Below are 11754 nucleotides of genomic sequence, written 5' to 3' on the forward strand. Positions count from 1 at the left end.
AGGGGGTGGTTTAGGTGACAAGAGACAAATTGACCAGGGAGTTATGGAGGGAGCGGTCTCTGCAGAAACCGACGGGAGGAGATGGGAAGATGTGGCCAGTGGTGAGATCCCGGTGGAGAAACTCAGCGGGTGTGGCAGCGAAGGAATAGGCGATGTTTCTGGGTCGAGACCCTTCTTCAGAATTATGTCAGGAGGGGTGGGGGGGGCGGGAAAAAGAAAGGAAGAGGCGGAGACAGTAGGCTGTGGGAGAGCTGGGAATGGGAGGGGAAGGAGGGAAAAAGCTATTAGAGAAGTCAATGTTCATACCGCTGGGGTGTAAACTACCAAAGCAAAATATGAGGTGCTGTTCCTCCATTTCACTCTGATCATACGCTGAATAATCCAACCAGATTTTTGTTTGGAAGTGGAAAGAGATAATAGAAATTGCATTCATTGCAACGTGTAAAAAGAGATGAGATACTGTATTGTAATTTGCTGCATGTCATTGTGGTATATATCATGTCTTGATTGGTGAATATGTTTAGTTTGTGACTTTATTTGAAGCAGAAAGTAATATGTGAATACTTCATTGACCACAATTCCAGCTGGTAACTACGCACTTCGTCCGAGCACATTATCGCACACGTCATGCAAGCCGTCTTAAATGACCACCTAAACTGTCATTTGGCAACCTAAAAAGCTGACAAGGTTTCCTGGCTGGCAACAGGGAAAAAAAGTTAAGTGAGAGCCCTGTAATTGCAATCCAAAAGTTGAATGTCAGGGAAGAAAGGGCAGCATGCAGGCTCGCTCATGACCTAGTGAGCATGAGATTAAACCGGAGTGGGAAGGAAGCAGGGTGAACGTATCTCAGCTGGATCTCTGTCAGGGGCGGCATGGTGGCGCAGCAGTATAGTTACTGCTTCACAGCGCCAGAGACCAGAGTTCGATCCTGATTACGGGTGCTTGTCTTCATGGAGTTTGTAAAGTTCTCCTGGTGACCGTGAAGGTTTTTTCTGGGTGCTCCAATTTTCCCCACACTCCAAAGATGTACTGGATTGCAGATGACTTTGCTTGGTTTCATTGTAAATTGTCCCTAGTGTGTGTAGGATAATGTTAATGTACGGCGCAGACTCAGTGAGCCTGTTTCCATGCTGTATCTCTAAACTAAACTAAAGGACAGGATTAAATTGTGCTTATGCAGGAACAACACAATGAAAATGTGGTTGTTTTGAAACTGGCACCATGAATATTTTGAAAGGCAATAGAGTTATAGACCTAGGGGAGACAAAAAATGCTGGAGAAATTCAGCAAGTGAGGCAGCATCCATGGAGAGAATGAATATGGAGAGAGCTATACTGCATGGAAACAGGTCGTTCAGTCTCATTCTTAATCCCAGTTGTCTGCATTTGTCCATATCCTTTACTCTCTCTAAATGCCTTTTGACAGTCTAAATTGTATTTGTTTGAATATCTTCCACCAGCAGCGCATTCGATATGCCATCCGAATGAAAGACACCCCAAGGTCTCTCTTAAATCTCTCTCCTCTCACTGTCAAATGTCAAGCTCTTTAATTTTAGTCTCCTCGATTCTGGGAAAAAGACTGATTCACTTTATCTACGCTCATGATGTTATCTATCTATATATATATATATATAAAACTCAAATCAGTCCGCCTGCAGTACGGATCCCTTCCTGCCTTTCGATTCGTTGACGGCTGCTCCTTCCTCAGCTTCCAACACACTTCAAAACAATGTTGCAAGACAGGAACACTGAACTTTTCACTGCTGCAGCAGGCAGGGGAGGCCTGCAATCTTACATTTGGGAACGGGCTCAGTTCCAATGGAGGAGACGGGTGCATGGCGGAATATTGGGTTGGGGGATCACACCATTGGGGGAGCAGACCCAACGGGTCTGCACTTGGTCTAGTATACTTTAATAAGCTCAACCTTCAGCCTTCTCTGTTCCTAAGAAAAAAGTCACAGCCTCTCCCTTTCACTCCAGCCCACAAATCCAGGTAACATCCGAGTGCATTCTTTCTGCACCCTTTCCATTTAATGACATCCTTCCGACAGTGGGGTGACCTGAATTGCACACAGTAGTTTAGTTTAGTTTAGATATACAGCGTGGAAACAGGCCCTTCAGCCCACCGAGTCTGTGCCGATCAGCGATCCCCACGCACTAACACCATCCTACACAAACTAGGAGCAATTACACATATCGAGTACACAAACCCAACCAATCCACCTACAAACCTGTACATCTTTGGAGTGTGGGAGGAAACCGAAGATCACGGAGAAAACTCCAGCGATCACGTGGAGAACGTACCAACTCCTTATAGACAGTACCCATAGTCGGGATCTAACCATATAACCATATAACAATTACAGCACGGAAACAGGCCATCTCAGCCCTACAAGTCCATGCCGAACAAATTTTTTTCCCCTTAGTCCCACCTGCCTGCACTCGTACCATAACCCTCCATTCCCTTCTCATCCATATGCCTATCCAATTTATTTTTAAATGATACCAATGAACCTGCCTCCACCACTTCCACTGGGAGCTCATTCCACACCGCCACCACTCTCTGCATAAAGAAGTTCCCCCTCATATTACCCCTAAACTTCTGTCCCTTCATTCTGAAGTCATGTCCTCTTGTTTGAATCTTCCCTATTCTCAAAGGGAAAAGCTTGTCCACATCAACTCTGTCTATCCCTCTCATCATTTTAAAGACCTCTATCAGGTCCCCCCTTAACCTTCTGCGCTCCAGAGAATAAAGACCTAACTTATTCAACCTATCTCTGTAACTTAGTTGTTGAAACCCAGGCAACATTCTAGTAAATCTCCTCTGTACTCTCTCTATTTTGTTGACATCCTTCCGATAATTGGGCGACCAAAATTGTATACCATACTCCAGATTTGGTCTCACCAATGCCTTGTACAATTTTAACATTACATCCCAGCTTCTATACTCAATGCTCTGATTTATAAAGGCTAGCATACCAAAAGCTTTCTTTACCACCCTATCTATATGAGATTCCACCTTCAAGGAACTATGCACGGTTATACCCAGATCCCTCTGTTCAACTGTATTCTTCAATTCCCTGCGTCTCTGGTGCTGTAAGGCAGCAACTCTACTGCTGCACCAACTTGCCGACCTCCAAATGTGGTCTTACTATTTATTGGTTTCAAATTTATTGGATAATTGAAGGAGGTGCACCCCATATTCCACTTGGGTATGTTACAACCCAATGGTATGAACACTAAATTCTCCCATTTAAATTCTAACTTCTCCAAACACCTCCCATCCCTCTTCCCTTTCACTCACATCAGCGCTTCCTGCCTGCTGATTCTTCCGCCCCCTTACCTTGGCCGACCTTGAACTGGTTTTCTCCCCCCTTCCTCCCTCCACTAAAAGTCCATTAAACAGCTTCACAGTTCACAACTATGTATCCCTCTTGGGCTAACAATTGTTTCTACATCTATTTTATATTTCATGTATTTTGTGTTTTCATGACCCTCCTGGATAATTAGGTGACCAAAATTGTACACCATACTCCAATTCTGGAGTATGGTGTACAATTTTGGTCACCTAATTATAGGAAGGATGTCAACAAAATAGAGAGAGTACAGAGGAGATTTACTAGAATGTTGCCTGGGTTTCAGCAACTAAGTTACAGAGAAAGGTTGAACAAGTTAGGGCTTTATTCTTTGGAGCGCAGAAGGTTAAGGGGGGGACTTGATAGAGGTTTTTAAAATGATCAGAGGGATAGACAGAGTTGATGTGGAAAAGCTTTTCCCACTGAGAGTAGGGAAGATTCAAACAAGGGGACATGACATGAGAATTAAGGGACTGAAGTTTAGGGGTAACATGAGGGGGAACTTCTTTACTCAGAGAGTGGTAGCTGTGTGGGATGAGCTTCCAGTGAAGGTGGTGGAGGCAGGTTCGTTTTTATCATTTAAAAATAAATTGGATAGTTATATGGATGGGAAGGGAATGGAGGGTTATGGTCTGAGCGCACGTATATGGGACTAGGGGAGATTATGTGTTCGGCACGGACTAGAAGGGTCGAGATGGCCTGTTTCCGTGCTGTAATTGTTATATGGTTCTATGGTTATATGGTTATAAATAAAGTTCCATTGTATTGTATCGTAAGCGATGTACAACAACCCAACAATCTGAAACCCCCCCTCACCTGAGGTAACCTGTTGTCGGCCAGAATCTGTCCTACCTCTTTTCGCTTCCAGTTTTTTCACACTTTAGTCTAAAAAAGGGTCCCGACCCACAATATCACATTGCCATTTTCACCAGAGATGCTGTCTGACCCACTGAGTTACTCCAGCACTTTGTGCCAACCACATATTACAGCCACTACGGCTGCATTCAATTCTGAACATTTTTCCTGTTGGATTAGGTATCCATTTTAGTCTTCAATGGTCAAAATTCTATAGACAGTTCTTATGTACAGGAGCAAGGAGGTTCTACTGCAGTTGTACAGGGTCTTGGTGAGACCACACCTGGAGTATTGCGTACAGTTTTGGTCTCCTAATCTGAGGAAGGACATTCTTGCCATAGAGGGAGTACAGAGAAGGTTCACCAGACTGATTCCTGGGATGTCAGGACTTTCATATGAAGAAAGACTGGATAGACTTGGTTTGTACTCGCTAGAATTTAGAAGATTGAGGGGGGATCTTATAGAAACTTACAACATTTTTAAGGGGTTGGACAGGCGAAATGCAGGAAGATTGTTCCCGATGTTGGGGAAGTCCAGAACAAGGGGTCACAGTTTAAGGATAAGGGGGAAATCTTTTAGGACCGGGATGAGGAAAACTTTTGTTGACAGTGGTGAATCTCTGGAATTCTCTCCCGCAGAAGGTAGTTGAGGCCAGTTCATTGGCTATATTTAAGAGGGAGTTAGATGTGGCTCTTGTGGCTAAGGGGATCAGGGGGTATGGAGAGAAGGCAGGTACGGGATACTGAGTTGGATGATCAGCCATGATCATATTGAATGGCGGTGCAGGCTCGAAGGGCCGAATTGGCTACTCCTGCACCTATTTTATATGTTTCTATGTTTCTAATAAGTCATGTATTTCCAAAATGTATGAAGTTGAACTACTTACCATAGAGAAATAATCCTATAATTATTTTATCTTGCCCATTAAGACAAAAGGTGTAATTGCCTTGATCTTCACGTTTTAAAGTTTTTACCTCCACATCTCCATGACCTGCATGGAATTTTAAACGGTTTTTGAATTGTTCGCTTGTATACTCTGTAGTTTTATCTGGCATGTGATCCAAAATAGTGACAGAGCTTTTGTTGCCAGAGATGAAAGTCCATAATATTTCATTTTTGCTGAGACCTTCTTGGTATTCAGTTTTCAGGAAAATTGATGATCCAATTATGCCAAATAGTTCCATCCATTCAACTGAATAAGAGAGAAAATTAAATCATTAAACTGTACAAACAGCAAAACAATCATTTTCAACTGCAATGAGAACATTGTATGTGGGCAAATATTGGTGTAATTCCAAGATGGGATTTCAGAACTTGGCCAGACACAAAAAGCTTGAATAACTCAGCATCTTTGGAGTAAAGGTATGGGTGACATTTTAGATCGAGACCCTTCTTCAAGAATGCTGCCTGACCCGCTGAGTTCCTCCAGCTTTTTGTGTTTATCTTCGGTTTAAACCAGCATCTGCAGTTCCTTCCTATACATTCAGGACTTGCCTACAGGGTATAACCATATAACCATATAACAATTACAGCACGGAAACAGGCCACCTCGACCCTTCTAGTCCGTGCCGAACACATAATCTCCCCTAGTCCCATATACCTGCGCTCAGACCATAGCCCTCCATTCCCTTCCCATCCATATAACTATCCAATTTATTTTTAAATGATAAAAACGAACCTGCCTCCACCACCTTCACTGGAAGCTCATTCCACATAACTACCACTCTCTGAGTAATGAAGTTCCCCCTCATGTTACCCCTAAACTTCAGTCCCTCAATTCTCATGTCATGTCCCCTTGTTTGAATCTTCCCTACTCTCAGTGGGAAAAGCTTTTCCACGTCAACTCTGTCTATCCCTCTCATCATTTAAAAAACCTCTATCAAGTCCCCCCTTAACCTTCTGCGCTCCAAAGAATAAAGCCCTAACTTGTTCAACCTTTCTCTGTAACTTAGTTGCTGAAACCCAGGCAACATTCTAGTAAATCGCCTCTGTACTCTCTCTATTTTGTTGACATCCTTCCTATAATTAGGCGACCAAAATTGTACACCATACTCCAGAATTGGCCTCACCAATGCCTTGTACAATTTTAACATTACATCCCAACTTCTATACTCAATGCTCTGATTTATAAAGGCCAGCACACCAAAAGCTTTCTTTACCACCCTATCCATTTGATTAAACTGAAACAAAGCTAAATAGGCTGAAAAAGCATAAAGAGAAATTTAAATACGAGTTGCAGTGCCCTCCGTAATGTTTGGGACAAAGGCCCATCATTTATTTATTTGCTTCTATACTCCACAATTTGAGATCTGTCATAGAAAAAAAAAAATCACATGCAGTTAAAGTGCACATTGTCAGATCTTAATAAAGGCCATTTTTATGCATTTTGGTCTCCAAGTAGAAATTACAACAGTGTTTATACATAGTCCCCACATTTCAGGGCACCATAATGTTTGGGACACAGCAATGTCATGTTTAGTATTTTGTTGCATATCATTTGCATGCAATGACTGCTTGAAGTCTGCGATTCATGGACATCACCAGTTGCTGGGTGTCTTCTCTGGTGATGCTCTGCCAGGCCTGTATTGCATCCATCTTTAGCTTATGCTTGTTTTGGGGGCTAGTCCCCTTCAGTTTTCTCTTCAGCATATAAAAGGCATGCTCAATTGGGTTCAGATCGGGTGATTGACTTGGCCACTCAAGAATTGACTTTTTTTTTTGCTTTAAAAAACTCCTTTGTTGCTTTAGCAGTATGTTTGGGATCATTGTCTTGCTGTAAAATGAACTGCCGGCCAATGGGTTTTGAGGCATTTGTTTGGACCTGCGCAGATAGGATGTGTCTATACACTTCAGAATTCATTATGATATTACCATCAGCACTTGTTATCAATGAAGATAAGTAAGCCAGTATCTTCAACAGCCATACATGCCCAGGCCATAACACCCCCACCACCGTGTTTCACAGATGAGGTGGTAAGCTTTGGATCTTGGGCAGTTCCTTCTCTCCTCCATTCTTTACTTTTGCCATCACTCTGATACAAGTTAATCTTCATCTCATCTGTCCACAAGACCTTTTACCAGAACTGTGGCTGCTCTTTTAAGTATTTCTTGGCAAACTGTAACCTGGCAATCCTATTTTTGCGACTAACCAGCGGTTTGCATCTTGCAGTGTAGCCTCTGTATTTCTGTTGATAAAGTCTTCTGCGGACAGTGGTCATTGACAAATCCACACCCGACTCCTGAAGAATGTTTCTGATCTGTCGGACAGGTGTTTGTGGATTTTCCCTTATTATAGAGAATTCTTCTGTCATCAGCTGTGGAGGTCTTCCTTGACCTGCCAGACCCTTTGTGATTAGTAAGCTCATCAGTGCTCGCTTTCTTAATGATGTTCCAAACAGCCTAAGGTTTGGCTGATGTCTCAAACAGTTTTATTTCACAATGGCTTCTCTGACTTTCATTGGCACAACCAGGGCCAAATTTAGATGAAGTGACGCTATGTCCCCCTTTACAGCTACTGTACGTTTTAATTAAGTTCAAGACTATGGCTACAGTACATTGGCCATAAAGTTGCTGCCTAAAACCATATAACCATATAACAATTACAGCACGGAAACAGGCCATCTCGACCCTTCTAGTCCGTGCCGAACACATAATCTCCCCTAGTCCCATATACCTGCGCTCAGACCATAACCCTCCATTCCCTTCCCATCCATATAACTATCCAATTTATTTTTAAATGATAAAAACGAACCTGCCTCCACCACCTTCACTGGAAGCTCATTCCACACAGCTACCACTCTCTGAGTAAAGAAGTTCCCCCTCATGTTACCTCTAAACTTCAGTCCCTTAATTCTCATGTCATGTCCCCTTGTTTGAATCTTCCCTACTCTCAGTGGGAAAAGCTTTTCCACGTCAACTCTGTCTATCCCTCTCATCATTTTAAAAACCTCTATCAAGTCCCCCCTTAACCTTCTGCGCTCCAAAGAATAAAGCCCTAACTTATTCAACCTTTCTCTGTAACTTAGTTGCTGAAACCCAGGCAACATTCTAGTAAACAAGTGCTAGAGACCCGGAATTGATCCTGAATATAGGTGCTGTCTGTATAGTTTGCTATTTTTCCCTTTGATCGCATGGGTTTTCTCCGGGTGCTCTTGTTTCCTTCCACATTCCAAAGGTGTGCAGGAACATATTTCAGACCCAACCCAAAACATAATATTTTTCTTTTGTCCAGAGATTCTGTCTGACCTGTTGAGTTACTCCAGCTTTTTGTGTCCGTCTTCAGTTTAAACCAGCATCTGCTGTTCCTTCCTACACACACAATACTATGCGATAGAACTTTATTAATCCCAGGTGGAAAAGTGTGTGTGTGTGTGTGTGTGTGTGTGTGTGTGTGTGTGTGTGTGTGTGTGTGTGTGTGTGTATTATACACACACATATATAGTTATATATTCATATATAAATATACAGTTTTGTTTTCTCGTTTATAACATTGTTTACAGAGTACTATGTTTACATATTCTGTTGTGCTGCTGCAAGTAAGGATTTCATTGTTCTAACTGGGACGTGAGAGAATAAAACACTCTCGACTTACTCCGCTAATGTGTGGGATAGACCTAGTGTACGGGTGATCGGTGTGGACTTGGTGGGCCGAAGGGCCTGTTTCCACACTGTATCTTTAAATTAAACTAAAAACACTAAAACCAAGAAGGGTCTCTACCCGAAACGTCACCCAATTTCTTCTATCCAGAGTTGCTGGCTGCTCCATGGAGTTCCCCCGCACAATTAAAGCATGGAATAGTCTTCACCCTACCATAGTTACCCAACCAGACGCAACTAAATTTAAGGTACCTCTTTTTCCCCCCCAAGAATCCTTTTTTTGCTTAAGTTCAAGTCAAGAATCAAGAGAGTTTATTGTCATGTGTCCCAGATAGGACAATTAAATTCTTGCTTTGCTGCAGCACAACAGAATATGTAAACATAATACAGAACAGGAGATAAAAGTTCAGTGTGTTTGGATGATCAGCCATGATCATATTGAATGGCGGTGCAGACTCGAAGGGCCGAATGGCCTACTCCTGCACCTAATTTCTATGTTTCTATATACCATAGACCATATATATACACAATAAATAAACAGATAAAATGCAATAGGCTGTTATTCTTCAGCCCTCCACCACCACCAGTTTAAATTCCATTTAGAAGATTTGTGGAGGACCAGGAAACCAGAAGCAAGAGTTACTCCAAGGAGTCACTCCAGATCCAGGGTCAGGGAGTGAATGTGCGTTGGATGAGAAGGGAATGGAGGGTTATGGTATGAGTGCAGGCAGGTGGGCCTAAGGGGAAAAAAATTTGTTCGGCACGGACTTGTAGGGCCGAGATGGCCTGTTTCCGTGCTGTAATTGTTATATGGTTATATGGATTTCAGCGGCTGCAACGAGCGATCAGCAATGGCGGCAAGGGAGAAGGAAAGAGAGGGAGGGGAGGGGGGGGAGGGAGAGGGGGGAGGGAGGGAGAAGGGGGGGGGGGGGGGGGGGGGGGGGGGGGGGAGAGGGGGGAGAGGGGGAGAGAGAAAGTTTTTACATACAAAATGAAAACGCATCTGAAGATAATTTTTACAGCCAGATTTATCACTTGTGAGACTCTTTAGTTAAAATGTTTAACACCCGGAAGATCGCGTACATCACCAGCCTGTTGCAACACAAGTCACCAGCCTGATGCAACACATCACCAGCCTGATGCAACACAAGTCACCAGCCTGATGCAACACATCACCAGCCTGATGCAACACAAGTCACCAGCCTGATGCAACACAAGTCACCAGCCTGATGCAACACGTTTTGAACTGTTTTTACAAAATGTTAAATGGTCGGCTCGACATAGACTACAAATAATCTCCACCCAACTATAGGGTGATTTCACTAAAGGTCACTGGAGCGTAGATCCGCACCCACGGGACCGAAAATTTGAAGTGGAGGACATGTCAGATTCAGATTCAATTTTAATTGTCATTGTCAGTGTACAGTACAGAGACAACGAAATGCATTTAGCATCTCCCTGGAAGAGCGACATAGCAAACGATTTGAATAAATAATAATAAGTGTCCGGGGGTGGGGGGTGGTGATTGGCAGTCACCGAGGTACGTTGTTGAGTAGAGTGACAGCCGCCGGAAATACATCCGGTACATGTTAGTGAATGGGAAAACACGCACTTTCACACCCGTTAAAAACATCGAAAACGGCCAGTTTTTAAGCTGCAATTTACTGTGCCAGTCGGGGTGGCCGTGAGGCACAGCTACCTAAATTTACAGTCCAAACAAAAGATAGAAACTAAGGTAAATTCAAGAGGGAGCTGAAGGTGCTAAACCAGCGAAGTGACCAGCGGACATTTGTCGTGGAGATTTAAAGATCCAAAATATCGGGAATTACCGCGTTTGCTCGCTGCATTTCATCAAAAGTAATGCATTATTGACTTTTTTTAAATCATTTGTTATATGAATAAGTTTTAAAAGTGAAAAATCCGTCAGTAAAATTGCAAAATCGCCCATGGTTCTCAGCTGGGTTTAAACATGCAAAATGAAAACGCTTCTGAAGCCCCATTTACCATTTAAATAATCGTAAACTATCAATGCGTTTTGAAATAAATTTTACTCAGATGCAAGCTAAGGAATTGGGATAATTGTCAGCTGTTAGTTGGACAAAATTAGGACATTGTATTATTTCCCTTGACATCATTCCATGCTGCAGGCTTGTCTGTTATTAGATGATAAATAAATAAATAGATAAATAAATAAATATCTAGCATGCTTGTCTGATATATAGATAGATAGATATATATATAAATATATAAATAAATAAATAGATAAATAAATAAATAGATAAATAAATAAATAGATAAATAAATAGATAAATAAATAAATAGATAAATAAATAAATAGATAAATAAATAAATAGATAAATAAATAAATAGATAAATAAATAAATAGATATATAAATAAATAGATAATAAATAAATAGATATAAATAATAAATAGATAAATATAATAAATAAATAATATAAATAAATATAGATAAATAATAAATAAATAGATAAATAAATATATAGATAGATAAATAAATAGATATATATAAATATAAATAGATATAATATATATATATATAAATAAATAGATATATAAATATATATAATAAAAATAGATATAAATAAATAGATAATAATAGATAAATAGATAAATAATAGATAAATAATAGATAAATAAATATAATAAATAAATAAATAAATAAATAGATAGATAAATAAATAGCTAGCTAGCTTGGGTGGATGTACAAGAAACATTGAGAAATATATTTTGGCCAATAATAAATCCCCTTTACCTGTGGCTCCCAGGGCGAAACACGGCAGCGTAAGGACGCAGACCAACCACATAGCGAGTGCTCCAGTAAATGTCCTTCAAAATCCTGCCGACAAAGCGAGTTTTGCAAAGTGTGACTTCAAGATTGAAGGCCGTGAAAGCAACTAATTGAAGTCCCGCTCCCGCCCAGCCCAGC

The 11754-nt window shown here is 41.4% G+C and overlaps 1 protein-coding gene across 1 annotated transcript in view; it reads right to left on the bottom strand.

Annotated features, from left to right (window-relative positions):
- The window catches only part of LOC129693595 (uncharacterized), a 57339-nt gene extending 45615 nt beyond the window's left edge, over positions 1–11724 (bottom strand). Inside the window, exons 1-2 of the mRNA XM_055630388.1 lie at positions 11581–11724; positions 5097–5402 (exon numbers count right to left, since the gene is read on the bottom strand). Of these exons, the coding sequence (XP_055486363.1) occupies positions 5097–5402; positions 11581–11632 (358 nt within the window). The 5' untranslated portion in view covers positions 11633–11724. The remainder of the gene's footprint in view (positions 1–5096; positions 5403–11580) is intronic.
- Between the last annotated feature and the right edge of the window lie 30 nt (positions 11725–11754).

The sequence above is a fragment of the Leucoraja erinacea genome, unplaced genomic scaffold, assembly GCF_028641065.1.
Source record: "Leucoraja erinacea ecotype New England unplaced genomic scaffold, Leri_hhj_1 Leri_361S, whole genome shotgun sequence".
NCBI classification, from domain to species: domain Eukaryota; kingdom Metazoa; phylum Chordata; class Chondrichthyes; order Rajiformes; family Rajidae; genus Leucoraja; species Leucoraja erinaceus.